The sequence below is a fragment of the Pristiophorus japonicus genome, chromosome 5 (assembly GCF_044704955.1).
Source record: "Pristiophorus japonicus isolate sPriJap1 chromosome 5, sPriJap1.hap1, whole genome shotgun sequence".
In the NCBI taxonomy this organism is placed as follows: Eukaryota; Metazoa; Chordata; class Chondrichthyes; family Pristiophoridae; genus Pristiophorus; species Pristiophorus japonicus.
Window position 1 is genome coordinate 28,886,122 of NC_091981.1, and position 26,706 is coordinate 28,912,827.

At 44.8% G+C, this 26,706-nt stretch overlaps 1 protein-coding gene across 8 annotated transcripts in view; it reads right to left on the minus strand.

The window, feature by feature from the left end:
• The window catches only part of fhod3b (formin homology 2 domain containing 3b), a 679,123-nt gene that overhangs the window by 77,577 nt on the left and 574,840 nt on the right, over positions 1-26,706 (minus strand). For 5 of the 8 annotated variants that reach the window (XM_070880474.1, XM_070880472.1, XM_070880471.1 and 2 more), the window contains 3 exons: positions 26,139-26,189; positions 22,471-22,682; positions 1,429-1,734 (listed from right to left, as the gene is read on the minus strand). In XM_070880474.1, coding sequence (XP_070736575.1) covers positions 1,429-1,734; positions 22,471-22,682; positions 26,139-26,189 — 569 coding nt within the window. The remainder of the gene's footprint in view (positions 1-1,428; positions 1,735-22,470; positions 22,683-26,138; positions 26,190-26,706) is intronic. The other 3 variants (XM_070880475.1, XM_070880473.1, XM_070880470.1) reach the window with 1 other exon arrangement.

The window sequence follows — 26,706 nt, forward strand, 5'->3', positions numbered from 1 at the left end:
GCTAATCGAGGAATGGTAGCATAATGGTTATGTTACTGGACTAGTAATCCAGAGGCCTGGATTAATGATCCAGAGACACAAATTCAAATCCCACCACAAGAGCTGAGGAATTTAAATTCAGTTATATAAAGCTGGAATAAAAAGCTAGTATCAGAAATGGTAACCATATAACAACCAGATTGTTGTTTAATACCCAGCTGATTCACAAATCTGCTGTCCTTACCCAATCTAGCCTATATGTGACTCCAGACCCACAACAATGTGGTTGACTCTTTACTGCCCTAGCAAGACACTCAGTTGTAAAGGCTCAGATGGACAATAAATTCTGGGCTTGCTAGTGACGCCCACATCCTGTGAATGAATTAAAAAAATGCAATTAATCCAATTCCCCTGCTCCTTTCTCCATAGCCCTGCAAATGTTTCCACTTCAATATTCCCTTTTGAAAGTTATTATTGAATCTACTTCCACCAGCCTTTCAGGCAGTGCAGTCCCGATCATAACAACTCGCTGCATAATTTGTTTTCCTCATGTTGCCTCTTGTTCTTTTGCCAATTACCTTAAATCTGTGTCCTTTGGTTACTGACCCTCCTGCCACAGTTTCTCCTTATTTACTCTATCAGAAGCCTTCATGATTTTGAGTATCGCCATCAAATCTCTCCTTAACCTTCTCTGCTCCAAGAGGAACGAGGCCAACTTCTCCAGTCTCTATGTAACTGAAGTCTCACATCCCTGGTATCAATCTCCTCTGCACCCTGTCGAAGGCCTTCACATCCTTCCTAAAGCATGGTGCCTAAAATTGTAAACAATACTCCAGCTGGGGCTGAACCCATGTTTTCTAAAGGTTCAGCATAACCTCCTTGCCTCTATTTATAAAGCCAAGGACCCCCATGCCTTTTTAACAGCCTTCTCAACTTATCTTGCCACCATAACTGAGATTGGGAACTGCACCCTTCCCTGCCTCTTGGTGCTTTCATGTCCCCAGACACGAAGCCACTGAAGTACAGTACTTCAATAAGTGTGCATGTTTTGGTCTGGATTAAAAGTCACCCAGAGTAGTTACTTATGACATTTACCCTGTTAATTTGTTGTAATAAGCACATGCTTAATGAGTATAATAGGGAAAATGGTGATCATCACAGAGATTAACAGATCAAAGCAAAAAAAGTACAGCAATATTGTGACATACTTCCTTCAGAAAATGTTTACTCTGTACAGAAACTGTGCATGTTACTCACATCTACTAAACCGATGCAATGCAAGCTAGCATATAATTATGCTGAAGTACATTTCATGTGGTGCAGCACAGTAAAGCAATCTATTTCAGTACAACACAGCAACCTGTAATTACTAATTGGTGCTTGGAGGGTTACTCAGCTGCTTAACACAGTACAGCATTATGAGAGAGTCACAGAAAATATGACTGTTACCAGTTTCATTGTCGCTGGTTACTTTGTCTTCCCTTTCTTCTCTTTCTAAAGTGCTGCTGGCTGATGAGATACTGGATGCTGAGCAGTTATCCTTCTCATTCACTTCTTCATTCTGCCTCTCCTTCTCGCTCAGTATTGCATTTTCCTCTGGCTCTCGCTCTGGTCCCTGCTCAGTCTCCAGCTCTGGTTCCAGCTCTGCAGTTCCTGCCTCAGTGACCACCTCGGTTTCCCGTTCTGCTTCTGATTCAGGCTCTGGCTCAGTCTCGGGCTCCTGCTCTGGCTCTTGTTCTTGTTCACTGGCAGAGACTAACAGGAACAGAAGGAGGAGGGATTCTTAGATACCGTTAAAGTCACAGTACTTCACAGTGTTAGTTTTGTACTGTCTCAGCATCTGTTTTACTGTTACAAGAGAGAGAAAAAAATCCTCGGTTTTCCTCTGCGAAAGGCAGCAAAGCACTTTAAAGCTATTTTATAATTAACTGCAAAATATTAAGCCAAGAACTTGTACCAATCAAGGCTCACTTGGTGGGGAGTGAGACTAACTCAAATTGCTTAAAAATGTAACCTATTTTAATGCATCTAACTTGAACATGCAAGATAGATCCATTTCTTCAAATGAGTTTGCAACCTGTCCCACTCTTTTGCATCGTAACTCTCGTTTCTAACATTGGTGTCGACAGGTCTGTATTTTGGTTACGTAAAGTTTCTGCCACTTACTTTTCAGTTGCTGTGAATGAGCGTTTCCCTCTTTTTACACTCCAAAGTTTCCCAGTGCTTTTCAAAGTTAGGGCCTAGCTGCAGCCCTGCTCCCAGACCTCATTCGATGTTGTATAACCAGCAGTCAACACGGGCTACAAGTCCTTTAGCATTTGTCTCCCTGTGGATGCCTGACGTTGTAAATCCGCCATGTGTGGACTCACAGCACAGATTTTCATCCTGCTATCTGCGAAACCCTCGTGTCAGCTAACCTTTTGCGGCTCCAGTAACACCGGATAGATGTTGCACATGGTGGATACAATTTTTAAAAATAAATTGGCACAGTTTAGCCGGTGAAGGTACTTATCAAGGACAACAGAAACAGTTTTGTTACTGTGGCCGACAGTGGACAGAAATTAAGTAACAATTTTCCCTTGAATCTGATAAATTGTGTGTATGGTCCCAATGCTACTGCGCAAAACTGACCAGGGTTCTCCAGTGCACGGTGCAGATAGCATAACTAAGACCACCTATTTCTACCTCCATAACTCGCCCGTCTCCACCCTGCCTCAGCTCATAGAAACATAGAAACATAGGTGCAGGAGTAGGCCATTCGGCCCTTCGAGCCGACACCACCATTCAGCAAGATCATGGCTGATCATTCCCTCAGTACCCCTTTCCTGCTTTCTCTCCATATCCCTTGATCCCTTTAGCCGTAAGGGCCATATCTAACTCCCTCTTGAATATATCCAATGAACTGGCATCAACAACTCTCTGCGGTTCATCCGCTGCTGAAGCCCTCATCCATGCCTTTGTTACCTCTAGACTTGACTATTCCAATGCACTCCTGGCTGGCCTCCCATATCCTACCCTACGTAAACTAGAGGTGATCCAAAGCTCGGCTGCCCATATCCTAACTCGCACCAAGTCCCGCTCACCTACATTGGCTCCCAGTTAAGCAATGCCTCGATTTCAAAATTCTCATCCTTATTTTCAAATCCCTCCATGGCCTCGGCCCTCCCAATCTCTGAAATCTCCTCCAACCCCACAACCCTTCTCCCCACCGCCCTCTCCTCCTCCCAGAGATGTCTGCACTCCTCTAATTCTGCCCTCTTGAGCATCCCTCATTATAATCGCTCAACCCTTGGTGGCCGTGCCTTCTGTTGCCTTGGCCCCAAGCTCTGGAACTCCCAGCCAAAACCTCTCTTTCCTCCATCAAGACACTCCATTAAACCTATCTCTTTGACCAAGCTTTTGGTCACCTGCGCTAATATTTACTTAGGTGCCAAAATTTTTTTCATCTGATAATACTCCTGTGAAGTTCTTGGGATGTTTCACTGTGTTAAAGGCTCTATATAAATACAAGTTGTTGTTGTTGAAAATCTGCAGCCGTGACTCCATACACGGTGGATCTACAACCTCAAGACACCCACGGGGAGACAAAAGCCAGAGGACCAGACGCTCTTGTAGCTCTTTTGAACTGGTGGTTATAGAACAACAATGGCCGAGGTTTGGGAGCAGGCCTGCCGTCAGCTCCCCAGTTGGCTATTCTGGTGTACTCCTGTCATTACTGATGAGATTGTGGCCTAAGGGTTTTTCAAGCCCTGTATCTTTTCACCCTGTGCCCTGTGGAAGGTCTACATATTGGATTTTAGTTTTAATATAATTGCTACAGGGTGGGCTGGACTGGTACTCTCCCACATCGCTGGAATCCTGTTAAGGAAGTACAGGGGCTTCCTGCTCAAAATCTTTTTCTTTCTTTACCCAGCAAGTTTTTTCCCATCCCCTCATCCTATGCTGAATATGTCGCTTTCTTACAAGGGTACAATTGCCCAGGAGCAAGTCACCCTCTGGCACATTGCTCAAGAGGCCATTACTCGCAGGTGAAGAGGAAGGCTATTGATTCTGGGAGGCATCACATATAAGCCCGATCCTGCCCCCATTCAGCATCCTCATACAGTACTACCAGCAGGGATCCCAATCAGGGGTCGGAACCTTGGCTGAGTTTGCCTTCCCTAACCCAGAATCATTGGGGCCAACTCTGGCATCTCTATAGCCACTGTGACTGAGATGTCTCTGCACAGATAAGGGTTCAAACCGGAGACCTTCTTGGTCTGTATAGCTCAGTTACTCATTAATGCACTGAAAAAATTAGCATGCTTGTGTAAAAAAATGTTAGGCTTGTCTTATCTTGAACATTTCACCTATTATACAGCAGACATAATACAGGGCAATGCAAACTGGAAATTGTGTCATCAGTTTGTCACCAACGTTAGAGTCCTCGACCAGGCCAACAGCTCCAGCATTGAAGCACTGACCTCACTCGATCAGCTCCGCTGGGCAGGCCATATTGTTCGCATGCCAGACACGAGACTCCCAAAGCAAGCGCTCTACTCGGAACACCTTCACGGCAAACGAGCCAAAGGTGGGCAGAGGAAACGTTACAAGGACACCCTCAAAGCCTCTCTGATAAAGTGCAACATCCCCACTGACACCTGGGAGTCCCTGGTCAAAGACTGCCCTAAGTGGAGGAAGTGCATCCGGGAGGGCATTGAGCACCTCGAGTCTCATCGCCGAGAACATGCAGAAACCAAGCGCAGGCAGTGGAACAGCATGCGGCAAACCAATCCCACCCACCCTTTCCCTCAATGACTGTCTGTCTGTCCCACCTGTGACACGGACTGTGGCTCTTGTATTGGACTGTTCAGCCACCTAAGGATTCATTTTGAGTGGAAGCAAGTCTTCCTCGATTCCGAGGGATTGCCTATGATGATGATGGGTGCACATGTACCAACTCCATGAATACAAACACAATCATTTAGCCCCCAAACACAGAGGGGTAAAGCTGAGTCGTTAAGCTGCCATTAATGAGATAATCCATCCTGTGGCGATACATCGTCTCCTGTTACATTGCAACAGAGACACATCCAATCTAATTGTCCCATTCTACAACCGGCAAAATCCAATCGCTGAGTAAAAGAACTGCCCTGGAAATGTCTCCTTCAGGCAAATGCTGCATTCTACAATTAGATTCAGAAACTATTTGGTTTTCAACAGCCGAATGATAAAAAGATGCCAAGTCACCAGCTGAAAAAGGATATTTTGAAACAAGGCTGAAATAAGACAAACAATTAATGATATAGTAATGCTTAAAATTCTAATCTTAAAAAATCTCAGATCTCAAATCAGTGTTCTGTTGATAGTCACACTTAAAACTAATCTCCTGTGTTTAAACAAAAATGCAAGCTTTCCATAAAAAGTGATAGTCAGCTTTACAAGATAAATAATCACGTACAATATGAGCATATTGCCCCATATTTTAGAGTAAAGTCTCATTATAACAAAATTGGGGGGAATTTCTTTTTTCGTTCAGTTAAAAATGAATTTCTAGCAATTGGGGTGATTGTAAGGAGTCGATAAAATTAGAGAATGTTTTTGTACATTCTTTGAAAATAAATTTAAAATCTACACAATAACTGCAAAATAATCCTACAACAATGGCCCGAATTTTGCGGTCAGCGACGAACAAACAGCGCTCGCCGTTCTTTACGCTTACAGCTTCCCACAGACTTTTCGTGGGCATGTGAGCAGCAACTTACGGTCAGCGAGAGGTCTGATACAGCGCGGCGCTCTCTACAGGGGATCTGGGACCTCTGTGAGCAATCAAATCAAGATCAAAGAATCCTCACTGAGCTGCACAGCCTAAACCTGGACATGCAAGTTGGAATAGTGAATTCAATGTCAAATCATGTACAGAAAGAAAAATAAGAGGCAAAGAAAGATTGGATTAGGAGAGAGATAAAAGAGACAGAAAGTAAAAAAAAGTTTAATAAAATCATTTAATTGTTATAAAATCTCCCAACAATAATTAAAATCTGAAAGAATGAGACTCCACACTTGTAAAATTTAATTTTCAGTGCCAGAGACATCGTCTGGCTGTAATGAAGTTAAAAATTCACTTCCACTTGAATGGACTAGCCCTAACTTTCTATGGCGCCTTAAGTGGGTATGTCGTGGGTAAGTACCGCACGCTACGCCTTTCATGTGTTTGAATGCCAAATCTCTCGGCGAGGTACCGGAGTAGCAAAGTTTGTGGAGGAGCAGGGCAAATCGGACAGCAATTTCCTGAGTATCCCATTTAACTGTGCATGTGCAGACGGTGGAAGTTGCTGTCCGAATTACTACTTAAGAACGGTGAGTGCCGATAGCCTCATCGCTAATATTACCGCGAAATCAGGACCATTATTCCACAAGTTACGTGACCAATGCATTGGATTTGCTTATATCATAATGGTTGCAACAGAGACTTCGCAAGGTCTGAGGAAAGCTCCAAATACAGGCAATCTACAAATAACGTTCAAAATTGGACAGAACATGTTAAACATGAAAAAGGGAGTTTAAAATATTAGGGTTCCGCACACAAACCACTCAAGCTGTTGCGGCTGCTGTCATCTGGAACTCTACGGTTGTGCAATTGCCTGGTGTTCGTTCCCTCCTACTAATCCAATATTTTATATATTTCTATACACACATGTATACTCATATACACTCACACAATTTACCAATGCAAGAGATTTCATAAAGGAAGACTTTTGTTCTTTAAAGGGGATGGCTTAATAGTTTTTGTAAACTGCTGCAAGGTTCAGCTGTAGGAAGGGGGAAGGAGGTGGGGGCGAGATGTCTTTTAAAAGGATTCTGCAGGCATTGAAAATGACTGCACGAATCAGTTAAGTGTGGAGAGGAGACTTTGCACAGCAAGAGGTTAATGGCCTTACCATACAAGCAAATGGACTTCTGAAAACCACAAGAGAACAGAACACAGAGGCTTACGTTGTTAGGTACAGACTGCAACTGGAATACAGGAAATGTGCCACCAGGACACCTGCCCCCAGCAGACTCCAACTATTCCAATCCTTTTGTATACTTCCAGAAACTGGGGTTTCTGGCACGAATGCCTAGCGGCAGAGTTTATTAATCTCTTCATCAGGTAATTATGTCTGATGGCCAGTGTTCAACTTGATCTATTTTTTAAGCTGACCGGTACATATATTAAATTGCTTGCATTAATTTCAGACTTAAGTGAAAACAGATTCTTGCTTTGAGCTGGTGCAGACGAGAAGTCTGCCACACGTACAACCCAAGCTGCAACAGAAAAAAAACACATCATTCCAAAGCGCTGGATGTAAAACAGCACAAGAAGCTCCATTCTCTGGCACGTTGGTAACCTGCAGAAAGCAGCGTTAAAATATGCTGCTGCACAATCAAACTGAGGCTTGACAATACGCAAACCTTCAAATTCATTTCACTCACCCACCTGATAACTCCATACCCCCAGCTATCTTAACCAGTCCCCACTACACTGCTGCACTTGACTGTGATGAATTTTAACAACCATGTCTTAGGGAAGCTACCAGTTCTGTGACTGGAATCTGGAGTTAATTATGGCAACTTTGATTTTTAGATACATCTTACATATTAAGATCATACAGTAGAAATTCCAATCAGTGAAATTTCAACCGGAATGCTGAATGTGCTTGTGTTATATGCCTCATTATGCCATTTTATGCCAGTGTAACTGTTAACCTATTTTACAGGTTAACACTTGCATAAAAATAGCACACCCAGGAATATCGTATTAAAAGACCTCGATTTATATAGCGCCTTTCTCGACCACCAGACATCACAAAGCGCTTTACAGCCAATGAAGTACTTTTGGAGTGTAGTCACTGTCGTAATGTAGGAAATGCAGCAGCCAATTTGTGCGCAAGCAAGCTCCCACAAACAGCAATGTGACAATGACCAGATAATCTGTTTTTTTTGTTATGTTGATTGAGGGATAAATATTGGCCAGGATACCGGGGATTACGCCCTGCTCTTCTTCAAAATAGTGCCATGGGATTTTTTATGTCCACTTGAGAGATCAGACGGGGCCCTTGGTTTAACATCTCATTAAAAGAAGGCTCCTCCAACAGTGCTGTGCTCCCTCAGTACTGCACTGGAATGTCAACCCAGATTTTTGTGTGCTCAAGTTCCTATGGTGGGACTTGAACCCACAACCTTCTAGCTCAGAGAAGAGTGTGCTACCCACTGAGTCACAGTTGGGACTCTAGTATTAGTGCATTTAATGCTTGGATGTGAAGTTTGCCATTTCTATTCTAATGCCACATGGAATCATGCTCTCGGTTGTGGGACGAGATACAGGAGGTGCTGATTGCTGCAGAATCAGTTTAGTATTGATGAGAAGTTTTTTTTCCCTGTGTGATCCTGCACCTGTAATAAGGCCAAGACCACTTCTGTCGAGGGTAAAAATACAAAGTGGCACGTCCTGGTAAAAGAAAACTGAAGATCCACAGAGCATTTGTAGAAGGTATCTCCTAATGTGCGTGTACCTTCCAGCCAACTGTCACCCCTTATCCTTTCTTTCCGCAACTCATGTGGTCCTGCAAGTGGTGATGGGCCTCGGCTACCTTTCGATTGTGTCGGCCTCAACAATGAAAGTTAATGGGCTATTGGACGGTGGGGGGCACCACAGCTGAACTGGATCTTGTCCTCATCCACACACATGCAAGGTCATTGGGATGGCAGGAGCAAGGGAGTAAAAGTGATCTTTCCCAACCCTAGTTGCTCCAGTTGAGCTCAGTTAACAGAACAGACCAGCTGTTTATCTCTGAGCCTTACTCATTTAGATAGTTTGGTGACACGCCATGTTTATTTTTTTATTCATTCATGGGATGTAGACGTCGCTGGCAAGTCCAGCATTTATTGCCCATCCCTAAATTCCCTTGAGAAGGTGGTGGTGAGCCACCTTCTTGAACCGCTGCAGTCCTTGTGGTGAATGTACTCCCACAGTGCTGACTTTACCGTAGCAGATTGGTACAACTGCATGGCTTGCTGGGCCATTTCAGAGGGAAATCTCGGAGATTGCGTGGCTGCTCAGACTGAGGCGGGGCATATGGTGTACAAACGATACAGCCTGTCTGGATAGGACAGACTCGATGGACCAACTGGTCTTTTCCTGTGTTTCGTTTTCTTATGTTCACCTATTGGGGTGAACGTGTGATTAAAGCAGGAGAAGCAGTGTCACAATTGGTATCATTGTGAATCCCTGGCAATATCCGTTCATAAGAACATAAGAACTAGGAGCAGGAGTAGGCCATTTGGCCCCTTGAGCCTGCTCTGCCATTTAATAAGATCATGATTAACTGGTCTGATTTTGACCTCAACTCCACTTCCCTGTCTGTTCCCCATAACCCTTCACGCCCCATCATTCAAAAGTCTGTATCTCCATCTTAAATATATTCAAACTATGCCCCTGCCCCCCCCAATGCCGAGTTCTAGATTCCTCCACAAGGGGAAACATCCTCTCTGTATCTACCCTGCCAAACCCCCGCAGAATCTTATATGTTTCAATAAGATCACCTCGCATTCCTCTAAACTCCAACGAGTATAGGCCCAACCTGCTCAACCTTTCTTTATAAGACAACCGCTTCATCTCAGGAATCAACCTCATGAACCTTCTGAACTGCCTCCAATGCAAATATATCCCTCCTTAAAAAAGGAGACCAAAGCTGTATGCACTGCTCGAGGTGTGGTCTCACCAATACCGTGCATACTTGTAGCAGGAATTCCCTACTTTTATACTCCCATCCCCCTTGCAATAAAGCCATTCCATTCCATTTGCTTTCCTAATTACTTGCTGAACAAGCATGCTAACTTTGTGTGTTTCATGTACAAGGACCCCCAGATCCCTTTGTACCTCAGCATTTTGTAATCTCTTCCAATTTAAATAATAATATGCTTTTTTATTTTTCCTACCAGAATGGATAAGCTCACATTTTCCCACATTATACGTCATCTGCCTATTTTTTGCCCACTCACCTATCCTGTCTATATCCCTTTGCAGATTCTTTGCATCCTCCACACAATTTGCTTTCCCATCTATCTTTGTATCATCAGCAAATTTGGCTACATTACACTCGGTCCCTTCATCCAAGTCATTAATATAGATTGTAAATAGTTGAGGCCCCAACATGGATCCCTGTGGCACCTCACTAGTTACAGTTTGCCACCCTGAAAATGACCCATTTATCCTGACTCTCTGTTTTCTGTTAGTTAGCCAATCATTTATCCATGCTAATATATTATCCCAAACCCTGTGAGCTCTTATCTTGTTCAGTAACCTTTTATGTGGCACCTTGTCAAATGCCTTCTGGAAATCCAAATACATGACATCTACTGATTCCCCTTTATCCACTCTACTCGTTACATCCTCAAAGAACTCCAGCAAATTTGTCAAACATGATTTCCCGGTCATAAAACCATGCTGACTCTGCTCGACTGCATTATGATTTTCTAAATGTCCCACTACTGCTTCCTTAATAATGGACTCCAGCATTTGCCCAATGACAGATGTTAGACTAACTAGTCTATAGTTTCCTGCTTTCTGTCTCCCTCCTTTCTTAAATAGTGGTATTACATCTGCAGTTTTCCAATCAGCTGGGATCTGTCCAGAATCCATGGAGTTTTTGTAGATTACAACCAATGCATCCACTATGTCTGCAGCCACTTCTTTTAAGACCCTAGGATGCAGGCCATCAGGTCCAGGAGACTTGTTCATCCAGGTAGAAAGTACAAAGACATAGTCCACTTATGAAAACTGTCATTGGGTAAGGTAGATGAGAAACTGCCAAAGAAGTTAAACCGAGGCCCCGTCTGCTCTCTCAGGTGGACATAAAAGATCCATGGCACTATTTCGAAGAAGAGCAGGGGAGTTATCCCCAGTGTCCTGGCCAATATTTATCCCTCAACCAACTTAACAAAAACAGATTATCTGGTCATTATCACATTGTTGTTTGTGGGACCAAGCTGTGTGCATTTCCCAGATTACAATATTGACTACACACAAAAAGTACTTCATTGGCTGTAAAGCACTGAGAGACGTCCAGCAGTCATGAAAGGCACTATATAAATGCAAATCTTTCTTTTTACGCTTAATTTGGCATAATGGGCTAAATTCAACAATCATGCACTCCCAGCAGGGAGCCAGTCTTAAAGCAAGCACGTGTTGTTGTCCTATCCCTAATTAACGCTCCCTTCAATGTGGCTCCTGTTGGGAGCGCGAGACTGGTGACTTTACCTTTAAATTGGTAATCTCAGTCAGACAGACCATAAATTCAGCTGGTGCAAGAAATGGAACATTACATTGGGTAGCTGGGACTCTCACCTGAGAATGATGTTGAGGCACATTATTATGGGAGTTTAGAGAGAGAGAGATGCTTTAAATGTAATGCAGGTTACACTTAACTAGGGAGTAATTGAAAACATCAAGTGACAAATTTGAAAAATGTTCCATTCTATTGCATTGACATGCTTGGCACATTAAAAATAATGATTTGTATTGAGACACATTAATTATTTTAAGATTAATCATGCTTCAGTAGAGAAACATTGGACACTGCCCTATGCTGTGATGCCTTCCATGTAAGAATAGCTTGCCAGCACTTGTTCTCTGGGCTCATAAGTGAAGAATGGCCACTTAGACAAAGTAGCAGACAGCAGCTGCATCTGTGTAACCGTACCTCAGCAAAGAGTAGCACGTCTAGAAGAGATGGGGTGAAGGTAGATTGGAGCAGCAAGGTACAAAAGGACATAGAAATGATGCATCCCAACTTCTGTCTGAGGCTGAACCAGACTGTTCGCACCTTGGTGTCATACTTGTCCCTGAAATGAGCTTTTGACAGATTCGCAGCATAACTAAGACTGCTTATTTCCACCTCCGTAACGTCGCCCGTCTCCGTTCTTGCCTCAGCTCATCCCCTGCTGAAGCCCTCATCCATGCCTTTGTTACCTCTAGTCTTGACTATTCCAAATGCACTCCTGACTGGGCTCCCACATTCTACCCTATGAAAACTAGGTGTGATCCAAAACTCAGCTGCCCATGTCCTAACTCGCATCAAGTCCGGCTCACCCATCATCCCTGTGCTCGCTGATCTAAATTGGCTCCTGGTTAAGCAACGCCTCAATTTCAGAATTCTCATCCTTATTTTCAAATCCCTCCAAGGCTTCGCCCCTCCCTATCTCTGTAATCTCCTCCAGCCCCACAACCCCCCTGAGATGTCTGCGCTCCTCTAATTTTGCCCTCTTGAACATCCCTGGTTCTAATCGCTCAACCATTGGTGGCCATGTCTTCTATTGCCTAGGCCCCAAGCTCTGGAACTCCCTGCCTAAACCTTCCCACCTCTCTTTCCTTCTTCAAGATGCTCGTTAAAACATACCTCTTTGAACAAGCTTTTGGTCAGTGCGCTAATTTCTACTTCTGCAGTTGTTTATTTTCTCTATGTGGCCTTACTGGGAAGCTGCTAATTTATCTTCCTTTTTAAAAAAAAAATCATTATATGGTTGTGTGTATCATTGCTAAGGTCGACATTTATTGCCCATCCCTAGTTGCCCTGGAGAAGGTGATGGTGGTGTGCCTTCTATTTGAAAGGCTGCAGACTGGTAAAGGTGCTCCTACAGTGCTGTTAGGTAGGGAGTTCCAACGACAATGAAGGAACAACAATATATATCCAAGTCAGGATGGTGTGTGACTTGGAGGAGAACTTAAGAGGCGATAGTGTTCCCATGCACCCCTGCCCTTATAAGAACATAAGAAATAGGAGCAGGAGAAGGCCATACGGGCCCTCGAGCCTGCTCAGCCATTAAATACGATCATGGCTGATCTGATCATGGACTCAGGTCCACTTCCCTGCCCGCTCTCCATAACCCCTTATTCCGGTATTGTTTAAGAAACTGTCTATTTCTAACTTAAATTTATTCAATGTCCTAGCTTCCACAGCTCTCTGAGGCAGCAAATTTCACAGATCCACAACCCTCAGAGAAGAAATTTCTCCTCATCTCAGTTTTAAATGGACGGTCCCTTATTCTAAAATCATGCCCTCTACTTCTAGCCTCCCCTATCAGTGGAAACATCCTCTCTGCATCCACCTTTTAAAGCCCCCTCATAATCTTATACTTTGAGAAGATTACCTTGCATTCTTCTGAATTCCAATGTGTAGAGGCCCAACCTACTCAACCTTTCCTCATAAGTCAACCCCCTCATCTCTGGAATCAACCTAGTGAACCTTCTCTGTTCTGTCTCCAAAGCAAGTATATCTTTTTGTAAATATGGAAACCAAAACTGCACGCAGTATTCCAGGTGTGGCCTCACCAATACCCTGTACAACTGTAGCAAGACTTCCCTGCTTTTATACTCCATCCCCTTTGCAATAAAGGCTAAGATTCCATTGGCCTTCCTGATCACTTGCTTTATCTGTATACTAACTGTTAGTGTTTCATGCACAAGTACCCCCAGGTCCCGCTGTACTGCAGCACTTTGTAATCTTTCTCCATTTAAATAATAATTTGCTCTTTGATTTTTTTCTGCCAAAGTTTCCAACATTATACCTCACACTTTTCAACATTATACTCCATCTGCCAAATTTTTGCCCACTCACTTAGCCTGTCTATGTCCTTTTGCAGATTTTGTGTGTCCTCCTCACACATTGCTTTTCCTCCCATCTTTGTATCGTTGGCAAACTTGGCTACGTTACACTCAGTCCCTTTCTCCAAGTCGTTAATATAGATTGTAAAGAGTTGGGGTCCCAGCATTATCTTTCGAGGTGGCGGAGATCGCGGGTTTGGAAGGTGCTGCCAAGAATCCTTGCTGAGTTGCTGCTATGCATCCTGCAGATGGTACACACTGCAGCCATGGTATGCTGGAGGGAGTGTATAGTTGGGTGTATAGTATAAATAGAGCTATTTTCTGAATATATAGTATTAAGAGTGAATAATATAAATCGAGCTGGAGCGCCGGGTTCTGGAACATCGTGGTGGAGGTGCGGCGAATGAGGGTACAGGGCCCAGAAGAGCCACAGGCCCAGGGGCAGCACGGGTCAGCCCACACTGCGATATGTGTGCGCACTAGGTCCGTGCAGCAGAGCAGGTCTCCAGTCGTCCTGGTTAATCCTTGCCACTGGATAAAGGCCTAGCTCTGTCAAGCCCGTGTGGTGACTGTTGTGCAACGGTCACCACACGTTAAAAAAATCCACGCACAGGCATCTTCCACCTCTCGAGTTCAGGACTGGAATATCGGGTCCTTCATTGAAACATCTGTGAACTCTCGTGGAATCATAGAAACAGAGAAACATAGAAAATTGTTGCAGGAGTAGGCCATTCAGCCCTTTTAGCCTGCACCGCCATTCAATGAGTTCATGGCTGAACATGCAACTTCAGTACCCCATTCCTGCTTTCTCGCCATACCCCTTGATCCCCCTAGTAGTAAGGACTTCATCTAACTCCTTTTTGAATATATTTAGTGAATTGGCCTCAACTACTTTTTGTGGTAGAGAATTCCACAGGTTCACCACTCTCTGGGTGAAGAAGTTTCTCCTCATCTCGGTCCTAAATGGCTTACCCCTTATCCTTAGACTGTGACCCCTGGTTCTGGACTTCCCCAACATTGGGAACATTCTTCCTGCATCTAACCTGTCGAAAGCCGTCAGAATTTTAAACGTTTCTATGAGGTCCCCTCTCATTCTTCTGAACGCCAGTGAATACAAGCCCAGTTGATCAAATCTTTCTTGATAGGTCAGTCCCGTCATCCCGGGAATCAGTCTGGTGAACCTTCGCTGCACTCCCTCAATAGCAAGAATGTCCTTCCTCAGGTTAGGAGACCAAAACTGTACACAATACTCCAGGTGTGGCCTCACCAAGGCTGTACAACTGTAGCAACACCTCCCTGCCCCTGTACTCAAATCCCCTCGCTATGAAGGCCAACATGCCATTTGCTTTCTTAACCGCCTGCTGTACCTGCATACCAACCTTCAATGACTGATGTACCATGACACTCAGGTCTCGTTGCACCTCCCCTTTTCCTAATCTGTCACCATTCAGATAATAGTCTGTCTCTCTGTTTTTACCACCAAAGTGGATAACCTCACATTTATCCACATTATACTTCATCTGCCATGCATTTGCCCACTCACCTAACCTATCCAAGTCGCTCTACAGCCTCATAGCATCCTCCTCACAGCTCACACTGCCACCCAACTTAGTGTCATCCGCAAATTTGGAGATACTACATTTAATCCCCTTGTCTAAATCATTAATGTACAGTGTAAACAGTTGGAGCCCCAGCACAGAACTTGCGGTACCCCACTAGTCACTGCCTGCCATTCTGAAAAGTCCCCATTTACTTCTACTCTTGGCTTCCTGTCTGACAACCAGTTCTCAATCCATGTCAGCACACTACCCCCAATCCCATGTGCTTTAACTTTGCACATTAATCTCTTGTGTGGGACCTTGTCGAAAGCCTTCTGAAAGTCCAAATATACCACATCAACTGGTTCTCCCTTGTCCACTCTACTGGAAACATCCTCAAAAAAATTCCAGAAGATTTGTCAAGCATGATTTCCCTTTCACAAATCCATGCTGACTTGGACCTATCATGTCACTTCTTTCCAAATGCGCTGCTATGACATCCTTAATAATTGATTCCATCATTTTACCCACTACCGATGTCAGGCTGACCGGTCTATAATTCCCTGTTTTCTCTCTCCCTCCTTTTTTAAAAAGTGGGGTTACATTGGCTACCCTCCACTCAATAGGAACTGATCCAGAGTCAATGGAATGTTGGAAAATGACTGTCAATGCATTCGCTATTTCCAAGGCCATCTCCTTAAGTACTCTGGGATGCAGTCCATCAGGCCCTGGGGATTTATCGGCCTTCAATCCCATCAATTTCCCCAACACAATTTCCCGACTAATAAGGATTTCCCTCAGTTCCTCCTCCTTACTAGACCCTCTGACCCCTTTTATATCCGGAAGGTTGTTTGTGTCCTCCTTAGTGAATACCGAACCAAAGTACTTGTTCAATTGGTCCGCCATTTCTTTGTTCCCCGTTATGACTTCTCCTGATTCTGACTGCAGGGGACTTACGTTTGTCTTTACTAACCTTTTTCTCTTTACATATCTATAGAAACTTTTGCAATCCGTCTTAATGTTCCCTGCAAGCTTCTTCTCGTACTCCATTTTCCCTGCCCTAATCAAACCCTTTGTCCTCCTCTGCTGAGTTCTAAATTTCTCCCAGTCCCCGGGTTCGCTGCTATTTCTGGCCAATTTGTATGCCACTTCCTTGGCTTTAATACTATCCCTGATTTCCCTCGATAGCCACGATTGAGCCACCTTCCCTTTTTTATTTTTACGCCAGACAGGAATGTACAATTGTTGTAGTTCATCCATGTGGTCTCTAAATGTCTGCCATTGCCCATCCACAGTCAACCCCTTAAGTATCATTCGCCAATCTATCCTAGCCAATTCACGCCTTATACCTTCAAAGTTACCCTTCTTTAAGTTCTGGACCATGGTCTCTGAATTAACTGTTTCATTCTCCATCCTAATGCAGAATTCCACCATATTATGGTCACTCTTCCCCAAGGGGCCTCGCACAACGAGATTGCTAATTAATCCTCTCTCATTACACAACACCCAGTCTAAGATGGCCTCCCCCCTAGTTGGTTCCTCGACATATTGGTCTAGAAAAACATCCCTTATGCACTCCAGGAAATCCTCCTCCACCGTATTGCTTCCAGTTTGGTTAGCCCAATCTATGTGCATATTAAAATCACCCATTATAACTGCTGCACCCTTATTGCATGCACCCCTAATTTCCTGTTTGATGCCCTCCCCAACATCACTACTACTGTTTGGAGGTCTGTACACAACTCCCACTAACGCTTTTTGCCCTTTGGTGTTCTGCAGCTCTACCCATATAGATTCCACATCATCTAAGCTAATGTCCTTCCTAACTGTTGCATTAATCTCCTCTTTAACCAGCAATGCTACCCCACCTCCTTTTCCTTTTATTCTATCCTTCCTGAATGTTGAATACCTCTGGATGTTGAGTTCCCAGCCCTGATCATCCTGGAGCCACGTCTCTGTAATCCCAATCACATCATATTTGTTAACCTCTATTTGCACAGTTAATTCATCCACCTTATTACGGATACTCCTTGCATTAAGACACAAAGCCTTCAGGCTTGTTTTTTTTAAACCACCCTTTGTCCTTTTAGAATTTTGCTGTACAGTGGCCCTTTTTGTTCTTTGCCTTGGGTTTCTCTGCCCTCCACTTTTCCTCAGCTCCTTTCTGTCTTTTGCCTCCTTTTTGTTTCCCTCTGTCTCCCTGCATTGGTTCCCATCCCCCTGCCGTATTAGTTTCACTCCTCCCCAACAGCACTAGCAAACACTCCCCCGAGGACATTGGTTCCGGTCCTGCCCAGGTGCAGACCGTCCGGTTTGTACTGGTCCCACCTCCCCCAGAACCGGTTCCAATGCCCCAGGAATTTGAATCCCTCCCTGCTGCACCACTGCTCAAGCCATGTATTCATCTGCGCTATCCTGCGATTCCTACTCTGACTAGCACGTGGCACTGGTAGCAATCCCGAGATTACTAATTTTGAGGTCCTACTTTTTAATTTAGCTCCTAGCTCCTTAAATTCGTTTCGTAGGACCTCATCCCTTTTTTTACCTATGTCATTGGTACCAATGTGTACCACGACAACTGTCTGTTCTCCCTCCCTTTTTACAATGTCCTGCACCCGCTCAGAGACATCCTTGACCCTTGCACCAGGGAGGCAACATACCATCCTGGAGTCTCGGTTGCGGCTGCAGAAACGCCTATCTATTCCCCTCACAATTGAATCCCCTATCACTATCGCTCTCCCATTCTTTTTCCTGCCCTCCTGTGCAACAGAGCCAGCCATGGTGCCATGAACTTGGCTGCTGCTGCCCTCCCCTGATGAGTCATCCCCCTCAACAGTACTCAAAGCAGTGTATCTGTTTAGCAGGGGGATGACCACAGGGGACCCCTGCACTACCTTCCTTGCACTGCTCTTCCTGCTGGTCTTCCATTCCCTAGCTGGCTGTGGACTCTTTACCTGCGGTACGACCAACTCGCTACACGTGCTACTCACGTCATTCTCAGCATCGTGGATGCTCCAGAGTGAATCCACCCTCAGCTCCAACTCCGCAACGCAGTCCGTCAGGAGCTGGAGGCGGATACACTTCCCGCACACGTAGTCATCAGGGACACTGGAGTCGTCCCTGAGTTCCCACATGGCACAGGAGGAGCATAACACGTGACCGAGCTGTCCTGCCATGACTTAACCCTTAGATAGGCAACAACAATGCTAAAGTTTACTCACTCTTATAGAAGAGAAAAAAGAAAAACTACTCACCAATCACCAACCAATCACTTACCCCCTTGGCTGTGACGTCACCTTTCTGATCCTTTCTTCTTTTTTGCCTTTTCCCTGTAGCTGCACAAGTACACCTTTTATAGGCCTCACCAACGGACCTCCGACGCTGCTCCCGACTGCCGCCGACGCTGGGCCCCGGACTCCCTGCTGTGCCTTTTATTGGCCTCACCAACGGACCTCCGACGCTGCTCCCGACTGCCGCCGACGCTGGGCCCCGGACTCCCTGCTGTGCCTTTTATAGGCCTCTCCACGCACCTCCGACGCTGCTCCCGACTGCCGCCGACGCTGGAAGCAAGTCATCCTCGTTCAAGGGACCGCCTAAGATGATGATAGTTAAGGTGATGGATGGGGTGCCGATCAAGCGGACTGCTTGACCTAGATAAAGTTCAACTTCTTGAGTGTTGTTGGCGCTGGACCCATCCAGGCAAGTGGAGAATATTCCATCACACTCCTGACTTGTGCCTTGTAGGTTGTAAAGGGAGTTTGGAAAGTCAGGAGGTGAGTCAATGCAGAATACCCAGCCTCTGACCTGTTCTAATAGCCACGGCATTTATGTGGCTGGTCAGTTGAGGTTGTGGTGAATTGCAATCCCTAGGATGTTGATGGTGGGGGATTTGGCGATGGTAATGCCATCGCATATCAAGGGGAGGTGGTTAGGCTCTATCTTGATGGATATGGTTATTGTCTGGCACTTGTGTGGCACAAATGTTGCTTACCACGTATTATAGCTCAAGCCTGGATGTTATCCAGGTCTTGTTGTTCGCGGGTATGGACTGCTTCTTTATCTGAGGAATTGTAAATGGAGCTGAACATTGTGCACTGATTATTGCACAGTCCCAATCCTGACCTTATGATAGAGGGAAGGTCATTGATGAAGCCACTGAAGATCGTTGGGCCGAGGATTCTCTCCCGAGGAACTCCTGCAGCCTCCAACAACCACAGCCATCTGGCATTTCATTGAGTCCTTGCATACTGACCATTATTTCAGCTTGCAGGATACATAACTCTTCAATCTTTCACATCTGCATAAATAATTTTTTTGTAAGTTGACCAATGTTAATGGTAATAATGTTCCTGCATTCACATTTTTCAAAAAAAAAGGTTAATACTGGCAATTTTGCTAAAGTTTAGATTTTTGTGATTTAAATTTTATGACAGTTCCTGAGGGTTTAGAGCATGTGTTTTTCTTAAACCTGAGAATATGACCATCCATTACCTGTAATTCAATGCTGTCAGAAATTGTGTCACCTGGATTACGACATTTTATAAGCAAATGCTACCATTATGCAAAATATATTTAAAGTCTTGGGGGGAGAAATTTGGTTGCGCCTCGTTTGGGGCAGTAATTCAGGCGGAGCGGCAATTTTAGCGTCTTGAAAAAGTTTTCGCCCTCCGTCCAGAAATTCATCAGAATCAGTCGAAGTACTGACAGGGGTGCTAAATCAGCCATTGCACACCAGAGCTGTGGGGGGGGGCGGGGAGCTGGGGGGGTGATAACGGAAATGCAAGGCGCTAAATTTAATTGAGTCAATGCGCCTGCGCCGAAATCCAATTCAGATTCTGGGAAAAGCCAAGTCTTAAAGACGTGGCATAGGGCACAGTAATGCACCCATTAAAGTTTTCAAAATCACTTTTTCTCAAGCTGAACTCTTATGAATGTCTGCCGGCTGCAAACTTGGAGACTCACGCATTGTGCTGTGTGAAAATGTTGCACTGACTGTGACCACCTCGGGAAGCACTTCCTCATCCCTTTAAGTAGCCACCAGTCAACGACTCTGCAAGCCTGTACTGACTGTTTTTCCAGATGTTGTTATTGGCGGCCACTAAATGAGGTGGCCGCACCTAATTTTCCGACTGGGGCGCAAGCCTGGGCGCTGCACCAGGAATACGTCATGATCGGCGTGATAGTCAGCAGCCAGGTGCTACTGGTTTGCTCCCCCGGTGAGCCGGTCGGTAACCTCTTACACTCCCATTAACGCCGCCTCTGGCCGCTAATTGAGGTGTTAAGACAACCGAGAATCCAGCCCTCGTTATCGGCCATTCAATTTAAAGGGAAATATCCCCACAATGTTACAAATAAATTATCCACCATCGGTTTTCTGCAACAGCTCGATGTGCATAGTTTAACTTGCGAAAACAAATAGTGCTCCCTTCATATCTTATGAGCAGAAATAAGATTCAGCTCAAGTGTTTTGCAAGTATCTGGCACATCCAGATTGCTGGGTACAATATTTCAAGCCAAGTTATAAGCCTGTTATGTTTTATAGCTTCGCTCGCACTCTGCTAAAAACCCACTGCAGTGATTCTGTATCACTGACTCCAAGGGCTAAAAAAATATATTCAGGAATGAAGCAGGTGTTCTATTGTGTAAAGAAAAGAAATTAAATAAATTCATATCGCGCATTCCATGACCTCAGGACGTCCCAATGCTCTTTACAGCCAATGAAGTACTTTTGAAGTGTAGTCACTGTTGTGATATAGGTAAAGCAGCAGCCAATTTGTGCACAAACAACAGCGAATCTGTTTTAGTGATGTTGGTTGGGGGATAAATATTGGCCAAAGCTCCCCTTGCTCTTCCCGAATAGTGCCATAGGACCTTTTACATCCATCTGAGGGCAGCTGGGACCTCGGCTTTACATCTTACCTGAAGAGACAGCACCTCTGACAGTGCAGCACTCCCTCAGTACTCATTTGCTCAAGTCTCTGGAGTGGGACATCCTTCGGACTCAGAGGCGAGAGTACTACCACTGAGCCATGGCCAACACCTGTAAATCTGGATATGTTTTGACCAATATAAAAATGGCGAGGAAATCTTTACAAAACGCATCGAAAGTCATTTATCCCACTTAGGTGGGTTGGTAGCTGTGACTCTGCATCTCAGTCTGAAGAACTAGATTCTCCCTCCCCCACTAAAATCTGGGCATCAATCCAACTGGCCTCAGATGTCATAGCTGCTGCAAAGTCAAGGACCTTCGCAGAGAGCAATGGAAAATAAATGAAGACCTGTTCATTGAAAATACATTGAAATAGTTGCCCCACCCGCCTCCACCCCACCACTGGCTAACTGGGTACATGTGCTGCATGATACAATATCGATCAACGGAGACTGGGAAAGTCCCAGACTGAGTCCTCCATCATCTCAGCTGGCCAGTGGTGGCCACTATATAATTAACCTCAGAGCCCTGGGGCTAGGGGTGAGGGGGGGATAAACAAAAATGATGAGACCGGGCTCCTGCTCATGCTCGTCATTCAATGAGAGTAGCACTGGATTACAATCATGTACAGCAACCCTGGAGAGCATGCGTTGGGAAGACAGTCAGCATGAGCCATGATGCCCTTCACAATATATTCACCAGTCACAAGCTCAGTTGAGGCGCAGATAGCCAGTTCGCATGGAACTGTGCCCCAAGAAGAATCACCTCTGTTGGGAATGGCAGGAAAACAAACTGGGGCAAAATACATAAAAACATCAAGTTAATCTTGGATGTTACATTTTCTCTGCATTATTTTTAGCCCACTGGTCAATGCATTCATATCAAGAGGCAAATGTGATGAATCACTGATCCTAGCACAGAACTTTGAGAGAGGAAACGGGTAGAGCGGTCACGAGTTCAGTTTTCCCCACAAGTTTCGTTCTATTCGAATTAATGGAGAAAATTGCGTAGAATGCATGGGCTTCAACATTTGAATTCCCGCTAGTTGCTTCCATCACGTAAAGCTCGACAGTGGAAGGGCTAATTTGCACAATCTACATTCCTATTTGCGCGTTTACCACAGCAGTGTGCTCATTTACAATAAATGGTTAAAGTAGTGCAAACATGTCTCGCAGTGGAGAGAAAAAAAAAAAGCTGCAAATTGAGGAGACTACACCTCGGCTTAATCAGCAACCCTCCTGCCTTTGTGCAAAGTGTCTCTGCCTGCTGCAATGATTGACAGTGTTCGGAAATCTGTAACCGATATACACAGTCTCGTTCGCCTTTGTCTGGATGATCTCTGGGTTGCTGCAAACCCACTTACACATGCAACTGGAGTGCTTTTATTCCGAAGTACTCACGTTCTGTTGGCTGCGGCGACTCAGACAGTGCGGGTGGAGACTGCGGCTCCTCCTGAGGCTCTGCAGGGGACGGAGTCACACAGCTCAGGATGGGGGATGATGGTGTTGCAGACGAGCTGAGGCTGAGAGAAAGATCGCTCCGTGCCCGCGGCACCCGACTCCTGGCTTCCTTCTCGTACTCCTCCGCCGCCAATTTCTCCAAGTACTTGTATCTGAAAAGAAGCCCACATAAGCTTCAGCATGTAGCGGGTCGCGTGCATTACACTGCAGACTCCTTCTCGCATCCTAAGCCAGCAGCACTGCCAAAATAAATGACTAACGCACACTCAGACAGAATCGAAGGAAAGACGAACTGGCTGGAGCCCGAGTTTACCTGCAGATGGACTGCGAGAAAGCTTAAACACATCAGTGGGAGATATTTATCAATGGGGTCTGTTCCATTCCTTTCTGATCCTTGATGCAACGTGACACGGGAGCTTTCAGCACCTTCTAAACCTTGCCTCGCCTCCCTGAACCTGCATCTATTCCAACAATGTGGAACTTTACGTCATGTTGGGTTTAGTCATCAAGAGCTACTTCGGAAAAGAAAAATACATCTGTTTCGCATTTGCAAGGATAGTGCTTCTGAACTGTTTATTACTGCTTGCTACCAATCATACTTCTCTAGCTTAAAAACATTGGCACTAAAATAACTCGCAGTCCTGGCTGCTCCCAGCCAAACTGCTTTGAACTTATTTTTACCCAGAATTTTTTACGACAACTATTTGTATGGAACCTAAATTAAATATGGCTTTCTGTAAAATAGGCTAACTATAATCGATATGCCTGAAAAACATACCAACAAAAGGTCATCAAAGTAAACCCAGGAACACCTCAGTTGCAGTTCTCTTTGGAACTCAGGTTCAAATTCAGTCCAGACAGAAGGGGTGGAAGAGCATCACCTCTTTGGCAGCTGTAGAGTTCTTAAGTTTGAATAGTCGTGGGAGGGGGAATTCCTCCCGTCGATAATTTCACCAAAAAAGGTAGGACAAGTCCAAAATGAGGCATCCCCTTGTGTACTCGTGCCAAACTTTGTGCTAGCGTTATCAACACACGTTGCATCCCACAACTCCCCACAAGTTAGAATTCTCATTTAGAAAGGCAAGGTGATGCTTGGCCGGCAAGTAGAAATATCAAACTGGTGCAGTAAAGAATTGCGCTGGGGATGAGCTTTAGTCTGTATCTGGGAGTGCCTGGCGCTGGAACTAATGGGAAACAGTCACAATTCTAAGCACGGTATCTTCATACTTGTTATGTATGCAATAAAGGTTCAAACTGAGTACTGTTTAACTAAGTAAGGTACAACCTTGCTTCTGACTTATTTTGGCCCAAAGTGTCTGACTCACAAAATGGCTGGCCTTTTATACAAGAGCAGCACCATGTGCGTGCTGCTCAGTGGTCTCTCGCAATGACACCATCTGGTGGCTACAAACAGCATTGTACATACATGACAATACTAATAAGCAAACCCATATGCCCTCAAAAATTAGATACATTTTTACCCAATTTTTTTTGTTTCGTTTATTTTAAGATCCACATTTTCTTTGACACCTTTTTAAATCAATATATATAAGAAGGTACCGCAGACACAGCTGAGAATAGAGGAGGATGAGCAGGTGTAGGTGGTGGGCCCATTGATTTGAAAGATGACACTTCTGTACTGTGAAGGCAGCCAAAGGTCACACCAGAACAGTGTGTGTCCAGTGAAAAAGATTGGAAATAGATTCAAACAGTAGATTCACAGGTTCTTTGCGACGTTTGATTTTGTTCTGGCTCAGTCGATTTCAGAGCAGCAAAAAGAGATTTTAACAATAAAACATATGACACTAGTAATGGAGAACAGCACTGACTCCAACTCCAAAACAGGCCAGAGCACATTAATTCGTCAAATAGATAAGCTGGTCCAATTCAGACTCAGATGTGCACATGGCACAAAGCAAATGGCACGTTGGCCTTCATAGCGAGGGGATTTGAGTACAGGGGCAGGGAGGTGTTGCTACAGTTGTACAGGGCCTTGGTGAGGCCATACCTAGAGTATTGTGTACAGTTTTGGTCTCCTAACTAGAGGAAGGACATTCTTGCTATTGAGGGAGTGCAGCGAAGGTTCACCAGACTGATTCCCGGGATGGTGGGACTGACCTATCAAGAAAGACTGGATCAACTGGGCTTGTAGTCACTGGAGTTCAGAAGAATGAGAGGGGACCTCATAGAAACGTTTAAAATTCTGACGGGTTTAGACAGGTTGGATGCAGGAAGAATGTTCCCAATGTTGGGGAAGTCCAGAACCAGGGATCACAGTCTAAGGATAAGGGGTAAGCCATTTAGGACCAAGATGATGAGAAACTTCTTCACCCAGAAAGTGGTGAACCTGTGGAATTCTCTACCACAGAAAGTTGTTGAGGCCAATTCACTAAATATATTCAAAAAGGAGTTAGATGAAGTCCTTACTACTAGGGGGATCAAGGGGTATGGCGAGAAAGCAGGAATGGGGTACTGAAGTTGCATGTTCAGCCATGAACTCATTGAATGGCGGTGCAGGCTAGAAGGGCCAAATGGCCTTCTCCTGCCCCTATTTTCTATGTTTCTATGAGAAATACTGCCAGTCACACACTAGGGTGGAACTTCAGCCCATTGCTTTGTTCACACTATGATACCATCTCAAACCCAAGAGACGGAGGTGTTTATATATTAGGGACATGCACTCACCCTGCAGAATGTACAGGATATTGGAAGGGTATGTTGCCACTGTTAAATTGGGGTGGTGTGGTGGGGGGGGAAGAGACCACAGTCCGGTCTGGTCAATGAGTTGAAGAATTCCATTTTTCTCCCTGAATGATAGGCTGCAGATTCCAATATCAATCAGTCCCTCTGGGCCTTTTGCTGTGTTAGGACGGCATAGAATGTCCCACATGCAGCCCAGAATGGCACTTATAGTTGCTGCCTGAGGGCATATGTGACAGGGAAATATCCGACAAGGTTTCTGGGAAACCGCTTGAACTCTTCAGATATGACCCCTAAACAGACAGAGGCAGGCTGAAGTAGTTTTGCTTCCTCTCCATCAAAATTTAACCCGACATAGAAGGGTTCCACCTCAATTTTCAACACTCCACTTGGAGATCCGACTTTGCCTGAAACCAGCAGAGTCTTCTAAATCATTTAGCACGTGATAAGTACTTATTGAATGGCAGTAGAATTGGCTGCACTGAAACAGCTATGCGGCCCAACTGATCTATGCTCCGTGTGAGCCGCCCTCACACTTTCTTCATCTGACTCCATCAGCCTAACCTTCTATTCCTTTCCTCCTCATGTACTCATCCAGCTTCCCCTTAAATGCATCGATGCGATTTGCCTCAACCACTCCATGTGGTAACAAGTTACATATTTTCTCCACTCTGGTTAAAGACATTTCTCCTGAACTCAGATAGGTTTGCCCCAGTTCTGCAGTCCTTCTGAAGGCATCCCAAGTAGTCAGTTCTGGAATAACTGTAGCCCCATTTAAACTACACAGCCACAAAGGTTATTGAAACACGCCAGCCTCAAAAGGAGTTGATTAGTTTCATTAAAATAAATTACTATTTTTTTTTTAAACAAACAAAATTTTGTGTGCACTTCTAGCAGAATAATCAAACCTTTCTTCTCTTGCCAGTCTTTGCTCTTCTCGTTTCTCTATATACCCCCGACTAAAAGACAGAACAGATAAAGAAAAGGAGTAAAAGGTATCAGCAAAAGTTACTGAGAAGACAGTGACACTAAGTCAACAGCTACTTTCTTTATCTCTAGGCATTCATTCAAAGACAGAACGTGATTAGAAAATCTTCAACGTTGACTCTCTGGAGCTTCCTCTGGCTGGGGAGTCGAGAACCAGGGGTCACAAGTCTCAGGATAAGGGGTCAGCCATTTAAGACTAAACTGAGGAGAAATTTCTTCACTCAGATGGTGAATCGTTGGCATTCTCTACCCCAAAGGGCTGTGGAGGCTGAATCATTGAGTATATTCAAGGCTGAGAGGGATAGATCTTTGGACTCTAGAGGAATCAAGCGATATAGGGATCGGGCAGGAACATGGAGTTGCGGTTGAAGATCAGCCATGATCTTATTGAACAGCAGAGTAGGGCCATATGGCCGACTCCTGCTCCTAATTCTTATGTTCTTATTTAAGTGACGTGGTGCTTTGAAGGATTCTTTGCACTGATGCACC